The following is a 23,379-nucleotide window of genomic DNA, read 5'->3' on the forward strand; positions in this document are numbered from 1 at the left end:
GCTGCCTGTTGCCCAGCAACGGAGCCCCGCCTCTACCATGACGAAACGCGCATGCGCGTTCAAGGCCGACTGATTAGAGAATGGCATCATGGCGGCGTCCACGCGTAGCATGAAGTGTGCCTTGGGGAGAGCGATGTCGCCGTCTTTGGTGGTCATTTTAGGAGCCACCGGCACCGGGAAATCAAAGTTGGCCATTGAGATTGGAAAACGACTACGGGGAGAGATAATCAGCGCAGATTCCATGCAGGTAAGAAGCATGACAAGGCGGGGGAGGGGAGGACGCCATTTGAAGTGACAGGCTGAAGTTAGACTTTTAAAAACATAAGGCACGCAAAATGATATTCACAAAGTTTCGACTTTTGTCTCAATTCCCCCCCCTGGCTTTGGTAAAATGTTGAATGTTGCATAATTGAAGGTGAAATACATTCCACGTCCACGCTTGTGTGCTAAATGCGCCTGAAAATGAATTATTTTTAAAATAAATACGGTCAAAGCATTAGTTACACAATTTGATTGACATGTACCACAAAGGTTAACTAAACGTGGAAAAATGGAGAGGTATGTTTTTTTATTTTAGTTTTTTTGTGACAGGCCTTTCTTACAGGAAGCTACTTCCTGGATGACGTAAAACTTTACGAATGGACCGACTGAACCATTTTGTTTTGGGTAGGGGGCGGGGCCGGACTCTTCTATTCATTAATATTGATTGACAATCATCTTTTTAAAAATGCAGTACCTCGCCCTGGGAAGAAAAAAAAAAAGTCGTTTTAATAATTTTTACTATAGCCTACAGTGATCACTGGTCAAGCCACATAACGTTTTCCTGCAAAAGGTTAATACTTAATGCTGACACACAATGCAAAATTCTGTAGCATAGCTTAACAAAAATAGGATCATCAATGTCACAATATTATAACCCTAATGCATGTAGACAGACGAGGCATATATTCTTTACCCTCTTAGAAAAATGATAACTATTACTGCAGCTTTCTGAGCGGTTGTGAGTGTCTTCTTTGTGTCCATCCCCGTGCTTATGTTATTGTGGGGCTGACGCTGGAGTATGCAGGGTGGTAACTGGTAAACTCCTCAATATGTTACATATGGAACAATGTGGTGAGTGGTAGGTTGTTCTAATATAGTAGTTCTTATGTAGTTTCAATAGCACAATTTGTACACAAGTTTAATGTTCCTTTCCGCTTGTATAATTAACGTAATCCTCAATGTAGACAGTACTGTTACCATGGTAACCGCAGCATCCTCGATCCGGGATATGACAATGAAAGCCGCTTCCCTCTTAACTGTGAACCTTTTGAGATTACTTGCTGTAATTTGCATCTCAAACCAGCAGCTCCTGACATTTGGAGTGCACTTGGATATTGACATTTGTGGTAGCGGGAGCCACAGCACCAAAGGCAGATATGGGCATGGTTGTAAAAAAGGAAGCTGATCGTCGTCGGTCAATTTTTAGACTTTTCCTCATTTAGTGTTAAGGGGGTGTTTATTCACTTGTAGAGCTTACCAAAGAGTGTAATTAATAATCTGATGAGAGGCCTTTATTTGTACAAATTTTGGTTATGACAGGAAATATGACATTTATTTTAAAGTTGACATGTTATGCTAAATTGAATTTTGATTGCCTTTACAAAGATGCAGTGGTATATTGATTTACCGTTTTCTAAGCGGCCAGTCTTGCATTCTTTCATTGAGTTATTAATTTGTATTATTATTTTTACGTCTAGGTGCTACGGTGTATGGGAAATAGTCACCTCTAGAATTGTTTACATTTTTTGCCACTACTGCCAATGTATTGAGCCATCGAACATTTTTCAAACAGTTAAGTATTGGTTATCTTCTAAAATGCACCTCTGATTTCGCCGGAAATATAGAGGTTATGTAGAACATGTTTGTTTTTTTGTTTTTGTTTTTGTGAACAGTAAAATTAGCACATATTTTTCAAGGCGAGGTGGCAACGAAGGTGAAAAAGGCACCTGTGAGAATGAGCAAAAATGATACCACCTCTGCCTCAATTTGAGCCAGGAAAACCTCTGGTGTGCGTCTGTGTTTGTTTTTATAGATAAGAAGCATCCCCGGTGAGCTCTCGAGCGCTTTTCTCCATTCTCTCCAGCCTGTCCTCTCTGTTTGGTTGTCAGGCTCCGTCGTCGTGGCAACCACCGGGGCCGGCACACACGCAGGAACACGACGCGTTCCGCTCGCGTCTGGGTCACACGCGCTCTGAAACCGATGATTGTCATTAGCCTCATAATGGTGGACTTACTTTTAACTGCACTCCTGCTGTTTTTGTGTTGTGTCCTTGACAGTGGGAGTCACCTGCTAGTGGGTTAACTGGGTTACGCTAATAACATCTCTGCCCGGAATATCTCCGTAGACCACTGGCTCTTGGAGAAGAGAAAAAAAACAGTGGCCTAGTTAACACGCCCCGCTCCACAATCCCCGGCCTTGTTGCCACCCTCCCGTTAGGACGGCCCGAGAGAAGGCGGAAAAGCTCCATGCGGACGTGACGGGAGAGACTGCGACTGTTTATATGAGAATGAGGACTGTGTGTGGGTCCGAGCTGGCCCGTGTTGTCTTTGGGATAGGAAACAATCTAGGCTTGTTTGGGAGAAAGCGGCATTGTGCTGAGCTGGTGCATATTCAACGCCGCGCTACGCAGACTCGGCGGCTGATAGTGAATGGTCGCTGGGAAGTGCCCATTGTCCTGGGTGGAATCGGTTCCCACAGCCCCTAACACTCCTATTGTGTTCCAATCACGCCCCTCTCCGTGCCCCCTCTACCCGCACTTCATTGAACACGCAGGGAGATATTATTCCCTCATTAAATGAACATGCTATCCATGGCACTCATACTCACACAATGTTTGGCTGCACTATCAACAAAACAAGTCATTCCCAAAGTGGGGTCGAGGGACCCTCGCATGGTCTTTCAGGGCCTCCCAGAAAAACGGAGCCTCTATGTTTAGCTGGTGAACACGATGGGAAATAGTCATTTTCACTTGCGCCCATCAGCTGGTACAGCGGAAGTCTGAGGAAGACTAAATTAGCCGCTAATTCATCAGACTGCATGCAGCCCTCCGATGGAACTGGGTTACTCGGGCCGCTAAACGAGGCCCGTTCGTGTGTGGCTTGCTCCGAGACAAGTTCTTGAAAGAGGCTGTTTGTTGAGTAAAAAGAGCATCTCTGTTCCAAATTCAGTATGAACTTGCAGATTCCGGAGAAGGAAACTTCATGTTGGTGAATCTTGACTTGCTGTTAATTCACGGTAGCCAACCATTGCTAGTGAAAACCCGACAAGTATTGACACAGCTAGGGGCTGGGGGGGAAAAAAATCGTCTAACTCGGTTAAGTTGATTGTTGACCAGAAAAACTCGTTGACGCAAAAAAATTCTGCCTCAAAACTGTCATTTAAACCATATTTATATTATTTATACCAATGTTTGGCCACTTTAGTGTTTCCGCACGGACATTTGTTGCTGTAAGGACCATGTCTGACTTCCTTACTTCCAATGGAGTCATTCGTAAAAATGAAAAAGACGCCTTAGGTTTTGGGGTTGCTTTAAAGGACAACAGGTTACCCGATTACTCGAATAATCAGTGGCGTAATCTATCGGATAACTGATTCTAAAAAGATTGGTTTGTGACAGCCGATGGTGCACTTTTATTAAATGCATGGTCAAGACATCAACAAGTACACAAACTGCCGATGGTCACAACTCTTGCAGTCAATCTTTCTCTGGCACCCACATCACTCACCATATACTAAAGCCATATATGCTCAAAGTCTCAGATACTACAGTAGAACGGAAGGAAGGTGACCCCAAGTGGACACAAAATACCTGCACCTCAGTGCCCCAACTGGATTTATATTGAAGGACCGAGTGCCTGATACTGATTTAATGCCAACATCTGCTTTTGTTTACCATTTTACTCTGTTTATTTGTGTTGTTTAGGCAGATGGTGTTCACCACCATTTGGTACAGCCCCAATTCCGATCAAAAGATAACAGATTCTAGGATAAAAAATAAAAAAATCTTTTCACACTTCAATGACACATAAACTGAGCTGCAGGAGAGGCAAAAAAAAAAAAAAAAAAAAAAAATCAGAATTGGGTCACTCGAACCATGCAGTGAAAATCCAGCCCAAGTAAACATCACAGCTGTAACAACAGGCACTGTCAACACCAGACTAATGCTGGATCAGCATGTCTGGAATGCAAACGTAGATCGCTCATATTAAGGTATCGGGGTTGTAGACTGCACAGCATCATATTGAGAGCTCGTTCTAATGTCTGGCCCCTCTTATGTAAATGTATATGATTAAGTGGGCTTCACATATACCGATAATCTAGCCTGATTTGAGCTTTTTTTTTTTTTCTCTCTCCTGATCAAATATGATGAAGACTCAATTGGATGTCTGTGAAAGATTATCCTGAGCGATTATTCTGTGGTGTGTAGTTGTGTTAAGTGGTTTTCTTTCTTCCCCGACAATCGTAAATGTTGAATCTGTTCAATATAGTATTTCTGATTTCGTAGATCCTTGTGTGTGATCCATAACTGCTGTGACGTGATTCTGAAGTATAGCCAAGGGTGATGCGGACTGAGTTTGCCACCCAAGTGTAGATGGCCAGATAAGGTAGCATTTAGCTTAGCTTCTTTTAATGTTCGTTTACTCACGGACATGAATGGACTATCACTAGGCCGCTCGTGGCAGAAGCCAGAGGGCAGCCATCTTGTGCTGCCACTTTTACTGACAATTTTTATTTTTTTTGGCTGAAAATACTGTTAGCAATGTGTGTGTTTTATGCTAGCATCCCCGCTTATGGTGCAATGAGAGCCTCTCAAAGAACCGACTTCACAGTTTGCAGCGACAATTCAGATGATATTATCTCAGTCTTGTGAATCATTAGGCATTTTTCCTGATGGAAACCAACGTATTCAAGTTAGGCGGACTTAGCGAATGGCGACGTAAGATGGCCGTCGTCTTCACTTCTCCCAACAGCAAGTAAACAGCATTGTCAGTCCATTCATTCATGTATGCAAGCCTATGCCTTTACTCCGTCTAGTGTTTCTTCTTCATATTTTCAGCCTGGATGTCTTGTGGCACCATACCGCCTCTCACAGGACAATCTTGGTACTACAACAGACCACCGTTTGTATCGTTAATGCTTTTGGTGTGCTGTCTTCAAAGTGTTTTCTATAATGCTTGTCCTCATTAGGGTTACTAAGTACAGTACTAAATACTCTGTGGACTGGTCGCCAGTCAGTCACAAGCATCGATGATTTAAAAACACAAAACAATTTTGTCAACAACAGACACTGGTCAGCCGTGCACAAAGCAGCTGGTGGGGTTACTCAACTTTTCACACGCCTGCTTAAAAATAAGTCTTTTTCATTCATGACCACCAGTCATGTGTGTAATATGTTAACTAACAACATTGTTATCCAAAACTAAATGCCTTTTCTTGGTAGGGGGGGCAGTGATTCTGTGTGTGTGTGTGTGTGTGTGTGTGGGCAAGGTGTCGTCCTCTCCAGGGTCTGACGGGTCAATTGAACAGGTCATGCGTGTGTGCGACCGAGGGTCTTTGGGGGCGGAGGTACTGGTGGGCGCACCACTGACTATTCACTTTACGCATGCTTGGACGAAAGAGCTTAGCAACAAAAAAGGTCTATTTGTCACCACGTGTTGAATGTGTGAGAAACATGCAGCAGCATGTAATCTGTTTGCGTGCAGAACTTTAAATTAGCAGGCGGAATGGATGGCCATGTTCTTTTGTCACTATCCGGGAGGTGCGGGCACGCACGTCGTTTGCTTATTAACATATTCAACACATCATCACTTTGACAGTATCTCACAAAAGTGAGTACACACCTCACGTTTTTGTGAATATTGTATCTTTTCATTGGACAACACTAAATAGATGACATTTGCTGCAATGTAAAGCATCACAGCCCAAAAGCTTTTGTGGCTAACAGGAATTATTTTGGATTTTTGGGCCATTTTTGCCCTTTTCTTACAAGTCCTATTGTAACCGTCTCTTCCTACAAAATGCTTCCGATCGTCTTGAAACCCTGGCTGTTTCATTTAACGATATTTAAGATAAAAAAACTTATAGAATACTTGGTATTTTGTTGCACGTTGTTGCCGTGGCGATTTGCTGTTTGCAAAGAAAAAAATGATGCTGTTTTTGAGGGTCTAAACATGGGTGAAAAATAATTAAACATTGCACAAACATCAGACTTTGCAAAAAAAAAAGCCTAAAATATACATTTACAGTGGTACCTCTACTTACGAACGTCCCTTCATACGAAATTTTCAAGTTACGAAACTCCTCAACAGGAAAATATTGCCTCTTGTTACAAAAGAAGTTTCAGGATACGAAAGGTAAAAATACAGTATGGGCTGCTACTTGCAGCTCCCAGAGTTTCCTGAACGCAACATACTTATAGCTGCTCTGACATTGGCGATTACATTGGCATCTTTCTGGCATCCTATTGGCTAAGAGGGACCTCTACCGTATGTGTCTATGTGTGTACATAGATACAGAATAGAAATGTGTCTATGTAGCGTCCTCGTTATTCGCTCCTCGGGCCATGAGGTGTTCAGATAGTTTTACGTAAATGTATTTAACGGCCAACAAATTTTGTGCAAAAAATTCAAACAATTGGGGATTGATGAAGGTTGTGTTGCACAGTAAGTTTTTAATTGCGACGAGTCGGGCCTTTTTTGGAAAAAGATGCCTCGCCGTACCTGAAGTTTCCATGAAGCTTCGGAATTTGTTGAAAGGAATCACCCAGAAAAAGTGTTAACCAGTCGGGCAATCACTCACTAAGATGATGTTTGCCAAGGACATTTTCGAAGGATTGTTTTTAAAAAAAGAAAAATCCTTGGATCAGTTCTTTACAAAACACCAGGCAAAAAAACATTTCTGAGAGAAAACATGAACCAAAAAGAGGGCAAACCCCCCCCGATAAGGTCATCAGTTAAAAAGGTAAATGACCATCATTTTTATTCTTTATGCTATTCTTTGTTTTTTACATTATGCACAACTCTCATTTTTTTGTGCAATAATCTAATTGTAACATGTATTTGTTACATGGTTTGATGCATTTTTATGCTTTATGAAACATTTATGTCTGAATTTTGGGAGGCTTGGAACGGATTAGGGCATTTACATGGAAATTGCGTCTCTACTTACAAAATTTTCGAGTTGGAATGACCGCCGGTTAGGAAGCAAAATGAAGTTCTCAGGAGCAACTGGTGCTGCTGCTGCTGCTTATCGACGTATGAAACACATCCTCCGGTTCACACTCACTTGACTCATCCCCCTCCCACATCACGTCTACTGCGACGACGACGACCTGTCTGGCCCGGTGACGTATCCGCTTCGATTGAAATTCAGACGCCACCTTCCACCCCCATCGCATTTTCCGATGAATGATCTGAGCACGTGCGGGGACGGCGCGAACGCGCAGGGCTGATTAACTCCCCGTTTGCGTCCACCACGCTCGTGCGCTTTCATTGAGCGGCAAAGGCAGCGTCAGGGCGCGGCGAGGGAGAAGTGGATGCGTGGCAGGGATGGATGGAGGAGGAGGCAGGACAACGGCGTGAATGATTTATTAGTCTGGCATTACTGGGCCATTCCCCACAGAGAGTAAAGAAAGGAGATGGAAGGATTAAATTGTTGAAGGGTGGTACTTTGAGGGAGAAGATGGAAGAGGGGTGGAATTAATCATGTACTTGAGGTGTAAAGATGCAAATATTAGAACCAGCGCAGCTACTAGCTAAACCAACAATTTATTTATTACATCTTAAATGCCAAACTGGTCAGTGCTGTAAATCTGCAATTTGCTTCTCCGATATATCTCGCCAAGAAAAGACGATTCGAGTCGATGGACTCGCATCTTAACTCATTCGCTCGCTGCCATTTTCACAGAAGCTATTAGGGATGTAACGATATCCAAACATCACGATATGATATTATCACGATACGATTGATCTCTTATACCCTGCTGCCACCTGCTGGCCGTTTTTGTGAAAATTACCATTGCTTGAACCAGTAGAGAGGCTGCATCAAAGGCTTCTGCATGCTCTAGCATAACAAAAATAAATAAAAAATAAACGTATAAATACATCTTTGGGAAACTAAACATAAAAGAAAAAACGTATTTATACGTCTTTGGGACACAAAACATTTTTAAAAAAAAGGTATTTACACATTTTTGTGAGCAAATGAGTTAAAAATATAAATATACTTATATTTTAGGCTGATGCCAGATATAAAATTCAAATAAATTATTAATTAATAAAAAAAATATATCTAATAAATGAAATAGCTTTTATTTGGTCCCGTAAAACTTATAATAATAAAGATTAGCGGTCCAATGATTAATCGATTGGCAACTCATCGATTAACCAAATTCAGATCAGAATTTTCATTTGTAAAATTGTCTGACAGAAAGGTGCGGAGAAATGTGTGTGCGTCAGAAAAGATGGTGAGTGAAGGGAAGAAGCAACGGAGGTGCTGCTGATGGATGACGTGTGAAAATGGATGGGGAGCAGGAGCATGCCGTTCTCGCGAGCGAGTACACGGCGCTCCGCCGGCGCTCCGCCGGCCCTCCTTTTTCTTCATCTTCCACTTCTCCCTGTCAACTTTCTTAAAAAAAAAAAAAAGAGAGAGAGAATAAGGCTTAGTTGAAACATCCATCCATCCATCCATGCATTCACCCGTGCATCCATGCACTCCTCCTGTGGCTGACAGTGGTGTCGTGCAGTGAATCGGTGAATAATTTAGCAGGTTGGCTTGCTCGGCCCCATCATGCTCCACACTCACTGTAGCAATACGCAGCAAAATCGACAGTATTAATTCAACATAAAATAAATAAGTAAAGTTAGGCTTTGGATGGCAAACCATTAGAAAAAGGTTATAAAAGTTATAACATGAATCAATGTTGTCTAAATGAGCTGTTAGCATCAGTCGATATCGACTTCAATCATATTTACCTCCATTCAAAAATGTTGTATTGCCTGGGAAGTGCATCTTTAAAACGTACTTTTTGGGGGGGACAAATTGGTGCACCGGCAGCTAATGTAAGATTTTCAAGGAAAGACAATCGGATGAAAACGGCACATTCACAATTTGTGTGTCGTGATCGTCAGTATAACAATTCCCATTTGCACCCCCTGTAAGATGATGTCATTAACAGCAGCAGAAGGTATTCACCGCTTTACTGACCTCTTCATGGGCAGTGAAGACTTTTTTTTTTTTTTTTTTTTGAATAAAAATTTAATGAGACGCAGGTATATCTTTGCCAACTTCTCACCTTCCCCTCGTTCCTTCTCAGCTTCTACAGTGTCTTGTTAATTACTAATTACTCATAGGGATGGACCATTAATCCATTCTCCATTTTTTTTCCCCTCAAAAGTAAATAATGGGCATGCTGGAAAATGTAAAATTTAAAATGTTGGTTTGTTAAGGATCATGTTTACACGTTTTAACACGATAGATACTTATTTCCACATTTGTAAAGATTTTTTTCCCGCGGGTTCATCGGTTTCAGAAACGCTCATCAAAGCGTCTCAACCGCAGCCCTGACACCTCGGCGAGGAAACAAAAGTCCAAAGCGCAACCACTCTTCCATTATGCACGAGCTACAACCACTCGTCTGCTTGCGGGGGATGTAAATGCTCAGCTGGGGTCCGTACTGGTGATTTCACTGTGATGTGTGCTACTATAACACAGCTTGAGTTACATAATAGTTAAAAAAAAAAACAATAACTCCAACAGTGTAGATTCAAGAGTCAAGTGGACCCTCTTGAGGTTCATCAATTCTGAAGTATCAACACTGGCTTATTTCATCGCCACATTCCAGGAGATACTTTCGCATAAAAGAGGTAAAAGTCGTCGCCCTCTCCATGGAAACAAAAAGCGTCCAAGTGGTGAAGTCGTGACGGACTTTACCACCCAGCTGTCACATACCTGCAGGGAGCCCCTCCCCCGACAGTCCTCCCACCTACCACCTGACTGGGTGATGTCAAATGGACAGAGGTGGTGCGTTGTGTCACATGTCGAGCGCTTTCACATGGACTGCCTGCACACTTGCATGCTTGCATACTGCATGGGCCAACATGTGTGGTTTTTATCGATGAATCGGATTGAATTTCAGTCCCTTGATTTTAAAACAGGACGTCATATGAAATTGGTGAAATATCAATTAAGTGTGATTCAGTTACTCGTTTGGTGTATCAGGCAAAAATGGTATTTTCCAAAATAAATGCAAATGTTTTATTTTGATTCAGCAAGAAAAGATCCAAAGAAAATTAGTCCACTTTCATCCACTTAAAAGAAGCTGAAATAGTTGAATGAAGAAGCATTTGGACCGTTTCAATTTAAAAAATATTTAAACGATTAATCAATTATCAAAAATGATCAGTTACTTTGATAATCATTTACTTGTTGATAAATTGTTGCAGCTCGCTTTAAATCTAAATGATTAATCGATTATCAAAAATAATTACATTGATAATTGATTACTTGTTGATTCAACAATAGTTGCAACTCACTATAAATTAACAAGTATCTAAACAATTAATCAATGATCAAAAATGATCAATTACCTGTACTTTGATAATTAATGGTTGCAGCTCGTTTTACATTAAACCTAGGGCTGCACAATATATCGAAAAAAATAGATATCGTGATATTGTCCCATGCAATAAGTTTCATATGGAATTTTATGTTTTTATTTGAATTTGACCAGTCGACCGCAAAGTAAAATGTGCACCGCCATCCAATAGTTCAACATTATCGGAAGGTAATTACAATTAATTAAAAATATATTGAGTTTGCTTATTTTGCTGCATGAATTTTTTTTGTAATTATTTCAATAGATAATAAAAAAATGTAATTTCTTTACGTACATGTTAAATATCGCAATATCTATCGCTAAATTTAGGAATTATATCGCATATCACATGATTTTCCAATATCGTGCAGCCCTAATTAAAACAGTATCTAAACGATTAATGATCAAAGCAATTCTTAATCACTTTCACAATTGATCAGTTGTCGATTATGTTGCAGCTCACTTTAAATTAAAAAGGTATCTAAACGATTACGTGTTTTGCAAACCATTTTGCAAAAGTCGATACTGTGAAGCCTTCGTGAGCCCTGATAAAAGTATTGATTTCATTTTCACTCATGGAAGCAGCATGTCATCTCCAAGCCGCCAGTTTACGATTAATCGGGATCCATCTCAACAATTTTGCCGCTTAAGCGATGCTAAAGCTATGTCTTTTTTTAACGTTCTGCAAATCTGCTTTTGGAACTGGACATTATTCTATTAATCGTTTTTCCCCTCTTATGTGCAGGTGTATCGGGGTCTTGACATCATCACCAACAAGGTGACGTCCGAGGAGCGCGCCCAGTGTCGGCATCACATGATCGGCTTCGTGGACCCGTTGGTTAGCAACTACACGGTGGTGGACTTCAGGAACAAAGCCGTTTCGCTAATATCCTTTGCTAGCGTCTTGCTCCAATGCCCCTCCCACCTCTGTCATCTCTTTGAATCATAAGCGGGAGTTGCGTCGATTGCGCTCTTACTAATCGGATGGATAGGGCAAGTTATTCCGTTGTAAATTTGGAACGGATAATAGCTAAATAGGACAGGACGGGCCGGCACAGGACAGGACTTTTCTTTTCCTTGACCGCTTTCTGACATAGATGACATGCATCATCAGAATAAACTGCCCATCATCGTTGGCGGAACAAACTATTACATCGAGTCCCTGCTGTGGCGAGTCCTCATCGACGCTGGAGTGAGTTACAATGCAACCTGTGAATGCTTTTTATTTGGCTTCTTATTTTTTTTTCAAATCTCTTCAACTCCCACAACTTAGTGTGAGTTTGAGTAGCAGTTTATTTCTTTTTTTTTCTCACTAATCAAATCATCGAAGCGTTTTATGACCGATTTTGAAATCGGTCCGATGTTAGTCCAGAAAAAACAGTATCCGATTATATCGGTCTACATCCAACAATCACAATTTTTATTGAATTTATTAGGTATTTTAATTAAACAATATTAAATTGTATTAATAAAAAAGTTGTTGATTAATTGCTTAACTGTTGACTGCTCTATATCAAACATCTCCACTAATAAGAATTCTATTAGTATTTATTGGAATGTTTTCCATTTCCCCGTTGTGTGTCCAGCGTGAGGATTCGGGTGACGGCGAAGATGGAAACACAGACCGGAAGGTGGAACTGGAGAAACTGGGCGGAGCTGAGTTGCATAAGCGGCTGATGGAAGTGGACCCCAAAATGGCTGCCATGTTGCACCCCAACAACAAGCGCAAACTTGCAAGGTAATCCATAAAGGTAATGTCCATTGACCATATTGTGATACACTATAGTAAATCTATTAAATCCAAAAATACAGCCATAAACTCATTTGCTCCCAAATACATATTTATATGTTACGGGTTTTTTTTTTCTTTATAAATGCCAGAGCATACAGAAGGCTTTGATGCAGCTGCACTGAAGAAAACTCTTGAAGCAATGGTAGTAATTACAAAAACGGCCAGCAGGTGGCAGCAGAGTATAAGAGCTCAACCACAGCCATCTTGCAAAAAACTCTTTTCCCCACTGTTTTAAACAGATTTGTGATTAAACTTAGCTATATTCTAATGCTAATTGCTGCAAAACAAAATATCCTTTTTCTGCACATCTGCACAATATATTGAAAAAATATCGATATCGTGATATTGGGCCATGCAGTATGCATATCGCAAAGACGTGCAATAAGTTTCATATGGAATTTGATGCTTTTACCTGAATTTGACCAGTCAGCCGCTACCTAAAATGTGCACCGCCATCCAATAGTTTGAACATTATCGAGAGCAGTAGTGTGACGATATATCGACATCGCGATAAATCGTGATACTTTGTCTCCTGATGGATTATCGATACGTGAATGAATTAATATACAGCCACTATAACGGCTCCATTGTTCATTACTTATTGAGCAATTACTTGGCGGGCCACTAGGGGGAGTCCCTCATAAGAGTGGCGGAGAAATGGATGGAAGTCTTCAGTCGAAGAAGACTCATGAGCTTAGTTTTATTTTTATTATATATTATTCATTTTAGTTTTTTTATTTATTTATATATTTTTATTTTTATTATTATTTATTAATTATTTTTTATTTATTGATATTTATTTCATTTATTATTTTTTCCATGAGATAAGAAAGATGTCATTTCTTTAGGTACATGTTAAATATCGCAATAATATGGATATTGCTATATTCACCAACTATATCGCATATCGCACGATATTCCAATATTGTGCAGCCCTAGTAGGTTCTGTTTTTATAGCAATAGAAGACGATATTCTGTGGGCGTCGCAAAATCAGCCAAAATCCAGTAAAACAGCCAATGAGTGAAAATGGCTGCCAGTGAATGAGTTTAATACCATTGACCACTGTTTATGGTTATACTGAGTATAATACAGTCTGGTAATAATAGTGCTAATGCTCAGGCCTCACTGGCACATTTGATGAGTTGCAGTTTGTGCACTCTGGTCGTTTTTGTAAAAAGCAGGTTAGGTTACCCTGCTCCTGTCCATGATGGAAATCATTTTTTCTGTGTTATTTACCGAGTGCAGGCCGGCTGAAGAAGATTTCTGGCCTTGGTGTATGTGCTCATTACATCACAAGGCTACCTGCAGATCCCAATGATGTCTGTTTCATTTATTAAAAAAAAAAACCCCAAAAAAACATCAATTGGAATCTCTTTTGTGTGTCTCTGTGCTGTTGCTCCACAGAAGCCTGCAGATCCACCAGGAAACGGGCGTTCCTCATAGCTCCTGGTTGGAGGAGCAACGGGGCCAGCGGGGCGGCGACGGCCTGGGGGGCCCGCTAAGGTACCCGGACCCTTGCATCTTTTGGCTCCACGCCGACACAGACAGTAAGGGGTGACGAACGATCGACCCCCCCCGCCACGATATTCAACACACCCGGTTTTATCCTCACGGTTGGATCTTTTGTGTTGTCCAGCTCTGGACAAGCGTCTGGACGCTCGTGTCGATGAGATGTTGTCAGGCGGCTTGATCGACGAGCTCGGGGACTTCCACGTCCGCTTCAATCGGCGGAACGTGCAGAATGACAGGTGAGGGGAATCACATGATGATCGGACTAGTTTGGGGGGGGGGGGGAAACACACTCAAATGTCAGAACTGTCGATGAGCTGAAATTTTTTTTCCTTTTTCACTATTAAACAAAAAAAAAAAAAAACTACAATAATAAGTTGCGAAAGTGGTACCACTTGTTCCTGGGTTCTAGTGAAGAATCTCGAAAATATAACAAAAAGATAAGTCATTTTGATTTATTTATTATTACTTAATTTTATTATAGATTTATTTATGAATTTATTTACATTATTGTTATCATTTATTCTATTATTTTTTTTATTTAATTTTTGCATTAAAATTTCTTCTTCTTCTTCTTCCTCTTCCTCTTCCTCTTCCTCTTCCTCTTCTTCTTCTTCTTCTTCTTCTTCCCCTTCCCCTTGACGAACTCAGCCAAGCGATCCGGCCATGATTTACCCCCTCCTTCCCAGTCTTGACAGGTCAGAACGTAGACTGCAGCTTTCCAGAGAGCTGGAGATCCAGTTTAGACAAAAGCATACAATGGGAATTGCGAGCAGTGTGTCAGGGTTACACGGCCATGCCAGTGGTTGCTGGTTTTTGTGGCTGCGGAGAATTAATGCATGGGCGGGACACTTCCCTGTTCCTTGGCCCATCTTTTCAGTCCACAGCCTTCTCTCGTACCGTCGCCCTATCAAGCATTATGATCAGCAAAGCACTTTACTACCCCCCCCCCGTCTGCGACTCCTTTACCCTCATGACTCCATCCCCCACGGCTGGCTTCTACCGCGAGACATCAAGGTCAAATCTCCGTCGTCACTTTTCACCCTCCATTGAATCGACATTTCCTGCTCTCTGTCGCTATTCTTGGACGTCTGTCTCGGGCCTGAACGGCCGCCCGTTTATTCTGCCCATTTCCCTTGAACTGCATTCTTTTTTCCCAGCCAGCGTTTCCTCTGCATAAAAAAAATGAGATGATATTGCTATTTTTGCACTTGTTAAAAGAGGTCAGCTCACTTTAACGCGCACCTGCGGACGTTTGTCACAAAGGTACAGAGTGAGCCCACGCAAGCGCTTCTTCTCAAATTGGGGACTATTTGACCAAATTGTTCCGGCCGTTGTCTGGCGAGGACAAGCAGCTGGTTTCATGTCACCGTGTCCTCCGATTGATATTCTTTGCACAGGGGAGGGGGGAGGAAAAAAAATAACGACAGAGAAGAGGGGAAGGTGAAATTATGGCTGTGTCGAAAGGTCGTGATGGTAACTTTATTACTTGCATCTAGTGGATCGGTCTCATTATAGTGTGTTGTGTTTAATGTCTTTTTTTTTTTTTTTTTTTTTTTTTTAAATAAATGATACGTGGCCATTCAAGGATGCTCAAGGTTGAGCTCATCCGAGGATCCAAAATGACAATTAACGTGATTCTGAATTGTCTTAGAGTGCAAGAAATCAGGTCTTTAGTAAATGTAAGAAAATACTTTGAAATTCCTGTGAACAGTAAATTTCAAGAAAAAAAAAAAAAAGAAACTGACTGTCACATCCACCTAAGTGGGGTGAAATTTGTTCTCCACATTTGACCCACCCCTGAGTGAACGGTGAGCAGCGGGGGCCGTGCTCAGGGATCGTTAAGATGCTATTTTCACATGAATTTATGGCAGAAAGACGTATTAAAATGCTCGATTTATGGTTTTATGAATCAATATCAGGCTATAAAAAGGAATGAATTTGATTAAGAAATGTTTTTAAACCCAGCCCGACTACTGATTAGGAATGTGACGATATATCAATATCAATAGACAGCCACTGTAACAGCTCCATTTTTCATTACTTATTGAGCAATTACTTGGAGGGCCACTAGGGGGAGCACCTCATAAGAGTGGCGGGGAAATGGATGCAAGTCTTCAGGCGAAGAAGAATCATCAGCTTAAGACCATTTATCTGTCCAGCAAATGACTCAGTTTTGCATACTTTTTTATGAAAAATTTGTATTATATAATCAGTTTTAAAACATATTTTACGTTTCGACTTTTTGAAGCACGCAATTTCTGAGGAATATTAATATTGATTTAATTGGATTTAATATTTAAGTCATTTTATTTATTTAGTTTTGCAACATTAGACAAAAAAAAAAGTCACATTTTTTAAATGAAACAAATGACTGTGACTGACATGTTGCATGACAATAGTGTTTAAGAAATACACATTTGTTCACAGAAAGTTGTATCTGTCAAAAAGACATTTGGATTAGTTTTAAAAAAAATACACTAAACTACTCACTGTAAACAAGACACAAATTTTAATATGTTTCATTGATGGTACAAAAAAAAATTCTCATTGAAAAAAACAGTTTATGTCTTGAGTAGTTTTATCGTAGATAATCGTGAGTCTTCTATCGCACATCGTATCGTAGCGTGAGATACCCGGAGGTTCCCTCCCCTACTGCTAATGTAATAACACATTGTGAGGGTGTCGTGGCTCTGTGGTAGAGTGGTCGTCTCCCAACCAGGAGGTTGTGGGTTCGAGCCTCGGTCCTGGTGACCATGTCGAAGTGTCTTTCTTTAGGCAAGACCCTAATTTGAAACCTGCATGCCAGCAGCCACCCACGAGCGTGTGAATGGGTGAATGTGAGGTTTTGTAAAGCACTTTGGGCACCAAACAGTGTTCATAAAGCATATAAAAGGTGGTCCATTTACCATTTTCATTCTGGTGCAACAAGTAATGTCTTATGCAAATCAAAATACATTATAGAGATGAACACACTGTCCCTAGCAATAAATGACTATGCGGCCTTTTCTACAGGCTGTCTGTGTACCGTTGTCATGGAGACAAGTTGCGGTATGCACGTGCTGACACAACCCAAAAAAAAAAAAAAAACACATAGTAAATGAAAACATTTTTTTTATTTAAGTCAAGTGCGTCTCAGTCCGAGTGAGTGTCATCCCCGTTGCATGCCTGAAATTTCACTTGTGCGTGGAAAAAACAACAATTGACCACAATATGGGACAAATCGCAGCTTAGATTTAATACTAAAGATTTTTTTCTGTTTACTCATTGATTTCCTTGGTTACAAATGTTCAGCCTCTTCAGAGAGCTCTTATTTTATGTGCCGTCGTCTCCTTCTCACAGTCAGAACTACCAACACGGGATATTCCAGTCGATTGGTTTTAAAGAGTTCCATGACTACCTGACGGCTCCTGCAAACAGCACCCAGCAGGAAATGGACGCACTCCGGAGTAAAGGTCAGCGATTTCTGACTACTTGTGCGATGGCTTGCCGGAATGATCTTCCAACTTAACGGCTTTCTTCTCAATCCCACTTATAGGTGTTGAAGCTTTGAAGATTGCGACGAGGCGCTACGCTCGCAAGCAAAATCAATGGGTCCGTAACCGCTTCCTTAAACGTGAGTTCTCGTCTTCAACAAGATGAGATTTACACACTAAGCCGCTCAGCCCGCACTATCGTGTCATTTATCCAGAGTAGCGTGTGCGTGTATTCATTCATATTAGCGCTGCAAGGTTTGTGGTCACATTCTGAGCGCTTATTTACCACCAATTTTTTTTTTTTTTTTAAAGTAGTATTTGACAATGGATTAGATCCTGTTTGCTTTGGTGATCCGGAGCTGCTTAAAAAAATATCTATTCATATTTTCTTCGCTAGGGATATTTATTTAAGCGATAATGTGGAGTATTTTCATATTTGCGCAACATGAAATTAGTTTATCTCATGTCATTTTTATTAAATGATTTCTTAAAAGTATTTATATTACAGCAATAGAAGGTGATTCCAAATTATTATTATGAGTATTTCTATTAAATTGTGTCATCATTCACTAACTGGGCCATAGTTGCACAAACATGCAATGTGAGAATCTGGTCTCATTGTAACACATTTACAGGACTGTCTCAGAAAATTAGAACATTGTGATATAGTCCATTATTTTCTGTAATGCAATTAAATAAGCAAAAATGCCATACATTCTAGATTCATTTAATATTGCTGATTATGGCTTTTTTTTTTTTACTTGGTCTGAAGAAATATTCTAATATTTGGAGATAGGATATTTGAGTTTTCTCAAGCTGTACGCCATAATCAGCAATATTAAAACAATAAAAGTCTTTCAATATTTCAATTGATTTGTAATGATTCTACAATGTATGGCATTTTTGCTTATTTAATTGCATTACAGAAAATAATGAACTTTATCACAATATTCAAATTTTCTGAGACAGCCCTATATATTAATTTTTCCCCACAAAATATAAGGTTAATTAGACAATTTTTTCTACTCTAAAAACAAATATTTAAATTATTTCCCCACATTACTGGCTATGAATAGGTCTTATTAGTTTAAAAAAATGCTTAATTGACTTTTAAATTGATTGCAAGTTAATATTTCAACTGCCTAGTTTTGTCATATATTGCACATACACTGAATTTCCCTTTCAAGCGACATTCAGACTACTCTCAATTAAATTCTCTATTAAGGAGAAGTGGCTCATTTGCATGGACCGCCCCCTCAAAACAATCTAATTTCAAGTCTAATTTCAAGTCTTCTGTGTTAACTGTGAAATGGGTGTACAATTTTTGACAGGCTGATAGTCTTCCCGTTTTCAAATCCTGCTTTGCAGGTTGAATTTGGAAAGCATTTTTCCCGGTAGCTGGTCCCTCGTGGCGTCCAATCCACCAAAAAAAAAAAACCTGCTTTCATGGTTGGTTACCTGCCACAGTCAGCGACACTAAAGACTGGATAAACGAACACACCTCGGCCAAAATCAACTCGTGGTCTGGCATGCATGCTCATTTCCCATCCCTATCCACTCGCAGCCTGAAACTGGAGGTGCATTTTTCAAGAGAGCTTACATAAAGGATGTGCGAGTTCTTGCGGTCTAAGGTGGGAACCCGAGTCCCTCTGGCAGCATACCCTCAAGTAACCCAGCCGCCCAATCCTGTTAGACCCAAACGGCTTAAGCCACGCCAGGCCCTCAACCTCAATACCTCGCTCTTTCTCTCTCTCCCTCCCAGCGCCCGCACATACCATCTGGTCTCCACCACATGCGTGCGACATACGCGCGTAATCCGTCTGAACTTGTCCGCGCTCTCGCAACTTGCACGCGTGACTCTTTGTGGCGGGGCCGTCCACAAATCTTTGCGGGAACCACTTGCGACCCTGTCAGCTAACGGATAAGGTGGACTTTCTGCGTTTAGTAGTAAATCCTCGTCTTCCACTATGGAAGTTGCAATCTGATATGTGACCACCGGTATTGAGCGATGGAGGCAGAAGCAGTTCGCTAGTCTTTTTTTTTTGTTTTTTTTTTGCCTTTTTTGGAAAAGCACGTTTTGCATTCATGATCCCAAATCTCAACATATGAGGTCGCGAGTTAGATAGTTCTATGACAAATGTTTGGGTGGCACAGTTTTCCACATTATCGGTTTTGTTTACATTCAAACAGGAGTTGATTATCATACTTATTGATATACAGCATGTAATGTACAGAGGAGACATTGATATACATTTGCCCGATGATGAAAATTTTTTGATGATCATGTGGTGCAACAAGAAAAAAAAAAAAAAAAAACTATATTATGTGGTATGACCTGGAAAAAAAAATGTCAATTCTGTCCAACAAGTATATATTTTTCATTATATTTTTACTTGTGTGGCTAGCTAGCTTATTTTGTTTAGATGACTGTTAGCCTCATAACTTTAAGTTGAAAATATTATGTAGTATGGTAAACCATCATCTGGTGTGACCATTGTAGAAAGCTTCCCATGATAGATGTAATAGTCCTATTAATGAATGTCCTAAATTGTAAATGATAGTAAAATTGAGTTATTAAAGGGGAAGTCAACCCCCCCAAAAAATATGAGTAGAATATGAGTTAACCAGCAAAATCCAGGGCGCGTCCATTTTGCCATTTGGTGTCGACTGAAGATGACATCACAGTTGCTCAGGGCTCGGGCAACGACCAATCACAGCTCACCTGTGTTCTGAAGGTGCGCTGTGATTGGTTGTTCCCTAAGACCTGAGCAACTGTGATGTCATTTTCACTCAACAATAAGTGGCCAAATGGCCGCCTTCTGATATATATAATATTAACCAGAATACCGTAGACTGCATAGAACATATTGTCAAGACTTTTTTTTTTTTTGCGCCGGGGTTTGACTTTCCCTTTTAAAAGTGAATAAGAATAAAGAACATGGAAACAATGCATAAATACAAGTATAAATGAATGAATAAATAAATAAAAATAATCAAATATGGACACTGACAGATTCCTCTACCTCTGCTGTGGATCTTTGCGGTTCATTTTAAGTAACCAAAAGCCTCTTTGTTACTTCTCTGATGAGTGTCCTCATCCTCCCGTTGGAAACTTTAGAGAGACGGCCTTGTTTTGTAGATTTGTGGTTGTTTGGTACTCAATCCACTTATGGGTGATTGATTGAACAGTACTCCTGTGGGATGTTCAAAGCTTTTGAAATCTTTTCGTATCCTGGTTTAAATCTGTCCACAACTTTCTCCTGACCATCCTGGTGTTTTATTTAGTCTTCATAATGCTGACTAAAGATTAAGTTTGTGGTTCACAAATGCTCTCTATAGAAACCCAGCTGGACTGGATCTGTTTTGCAAGGAGGAATGGGCAAAGGCATATCCCAACATTTCAGTGAAATATATATGTTTGTAGTTGTACCATGCCAAAATGAATGTTGAAAAACTCAAGGGGTATTAACACTTTTTCATACCGCAACAAGCAATATAATCATCAGTTTCACGGAAGATGTCACTTTTTAGATGTAGTCACCTTGACTGTCCAAGTCTTACTCTGACAACTGCACTCTTTTCTCGTTGAGCCCAACACACGCACGCCGTCTGAGTAGGCTAATCTCTTGAAGCATTACGAAGCTGCCGGGAATTTGCCCCGACCACACAGACTCAGGAAGCAGGGCTCAGTGGGGTGGGGGGCAACCTGAGCGTGTTTTAACTAGTGGGTCAAAAGCAAGTGAGGATGACCAAACGCCTGAAAGCGAGTTACACAAGATGCCACAAAACGCATGTAAATAAACCGAAATCGATGCACACGCATGCCTGTAAGGTGCGAGTTTAACCTACTTTTCCCAGTTCAGGCCTTTCCTGAGGTGAGCGAGCTATTGGACGCCTCAGTGGCGTCTTGATTATTCGGTTGTCGAATAAGCAGGTCAACCAGCTCAAATTGAATACATTTGAATAGCTTTCGTGCTGATGTGTTTCATCTACGACGTGTATGTGGTACATTTAAATTAGTTGACTTAATTGTCAGTAATGAATGAGAAATTTGAGGTGTGTTTTAATATATTAGATTATAGCTTTTATGCAGGAAGGTCTTAGAGGCTTGAGGGTTGTTTTTATTTCAGTCCCAAGGGATTTGCGCGCCCACGCCCACGTTTAGTCGCCGTAACCATACCCAAGTGTATTTTGGCGGGCGAGGGTGGAGGCTTGTCGGGGCGGGCTCGTGAGCATTTAGTAACACGGGCGTCTATCTTTTGCATTTAAAAAAAATAAAACAAAAAGAAAAAGCCAGTGTTGCATACAGGGAGACGGGCGACACATGGATGGATCGCTTGGGTGTATTGTTTTGGCGGGGTGTGGGCGTGTAACACGATCCAGTGGCGGCAACAGGTGTGAGGCGTAAGTTTATACACTTGAAGCTTGCATGTACACACATGCGCGTTTACACGTGGAGATCAAGCTCAGGTGTTGCCGTGGAAACCGGATGAGGAAGTAGATACATGCATCCAAGTCAGAAATTAAATATTGTGGCCGTGGTAATAAAATATTTATTTTCCCTCTGCATCTAAAACCTCAACTGTTGATGCTAATCATTTGCATGTCGAAGTTTTGCATTGTTTGTTAGCAATTAGCATTTAGCTAAGTGGCGTTTCCGGGGTAGGTTGTGGTTGTTTTACATGCAACGCTTAAGTAAGAGAAACAAAATCCATCCGTCCATTTTCTTAACCGCTTATTCCTCACAAGGGTCGCGGGGGTGCTGGAGCCTGTCCCAGCCGGCTTCGGGCAGTAGGCGGCGTACACCCTGAACTGGTTGCCAGCCAATCGCAGGGCACACAGAGACAAACAACCATCCACACTCAAAAGCACACCGAGGGACAATTCGCACGCCCAATTAACCTGCCATGCATGTCTTTGGAATGTGGGAGGAGAGCGGAGTACCCGGAGAAGACCCACGCAGGCACGGGGCGATCATGCAAACTCCACTCAGGAAGGCCGAAGCCTGTATTCGATCTTGCGTCCTCATTACTGGGAGGTGGCTGTGCTAACCACTCATACACCGTGCCACCCAAAATCATTTTAGTTTACATTTTTTGCTGTAAATTTAAGAAAGAAAGTGCCATTTTCTGCCTCGTTCTTATTGGCACAAAATGTAAATGCAAATAAGATACTAATTTTTATTTAATATTTATAAAGGTGTACACCCAATTGACATTCAGTATTTAGTGTTTTTTTTTTTTGTATTATTATTTTTTGGGCCTTATCATCGGTCTCGCGTGTGTACGATAAACAAGGGACAAAAGTGGAAGAGGAACATGAGGAAAGAGGAAGGCGAGTGTGAATGGTGGCATGTGTTGTGCTGCAGTGTGGATGACGGCCAGCAAGGCGCAGCTGGCCGCCGGGTTCTTTTTTTCTTTCCTTTTTTTTTTTTTTACGCGCTTGCTTTCCAAACACAAGTTGACAAATGACTGCTGGTGGCAACAGGTGGACGACTGTTCCAACATGGGCGAGCAGCTGCGCTGCGTCCACCCGTCTTACTTTCTTCTTCTTTTGAATTGATTTCTTATCAACGCTCTTTAGAGTTAAATTTCAAAGCCTACATTATACAGAGTGCTATCTAGCATGTGGCAAGCTTTTATTCATCAGCTTTGCCAGCCTGCCCATTGCACCATTTGAATACAGCGTCTAAGGGAGTGGCTTGTTTTTTGATGCCAGGTGATTCTGCCACCTGCCTGCTATTGTACAAAAAAAAAAAACTTCCTTTCTGTGTACTCTATACCACCAAAAAAAAAAAAAAAAAAAAAAAACAGAAGCATTGGTTAACAGTTGAATCTCCTTTGCGGTTATATAAACGCACATGCAGAAGTGCCATTGTACCCTTTTGTCAGCTAAGCCACTGCACAAACATGCTGAAGTAGTTGACTGGCAGGTAAACTACCATGCAACGCAAATATGAGTCATA

At 40.9% G+C, this 23,379-nt stretch overlaps 1 protein-coding gene across 1 annotated transcript in view; it reads left to right on the forward strand.

The window, feature by feature from the left end:
• Nucleotides 1-25: 25 nt before the first annotated feature.
• trit1 (tRNA isopentenyltransferase 1) overlaps nt 26-23,379 on the forward strand; it is a 28,275-nt gene continuing 4,921 nt past the window's right edge. The window contains exons 1-8 of the mRNA XM_077506509.1: nt 26-247; nt 11,382-11,522; nt 11,730-11,828; nt 12,223-12,374; nt 13,834-13,976; nt 14,066-14,177; nt 17,281-17,393; nt 17,477-17,554. Coding sequence (XP_077362635.1) covers nt 89-247; nt 11,382-11,522; nt 11,730-11,828; nt 12,223-12,374; nt 13,834-13,976; nt 14,066-14,177; nt 17,281-17,393; nt 17,477-17,554 — 997 coding nt within the window. The 5' untranslated portion in view covers nt 26-88. The remainder of the gene's footprint in view (nt 248-11,381; nt 11,523-11,729; nt 11,829-12,222; nt 12,375-13,833; nt 13,977-14,065; nt 14,178-17,280; nt 17,394-17,476; nt 17,555-23,379) is intronic.

The sequence above is a fragment of the Festucalex cinctus genome, chromosome 19 (assembly GCF_051991245.1).
Source record: "Festucalex cinctus isolate MCC-2025b chromosome 19, RoL_Fcin_1.0, whole genome shotgun sequence".
In the NCBI taxonomy this organism is placed as follows: domain Eukaryota; kingdom Metazoa; phylum Chordata; class Actinopteri; order Syngnathiformes; family Syngnathidae; genus Festucalex; species Festucalex cinctus.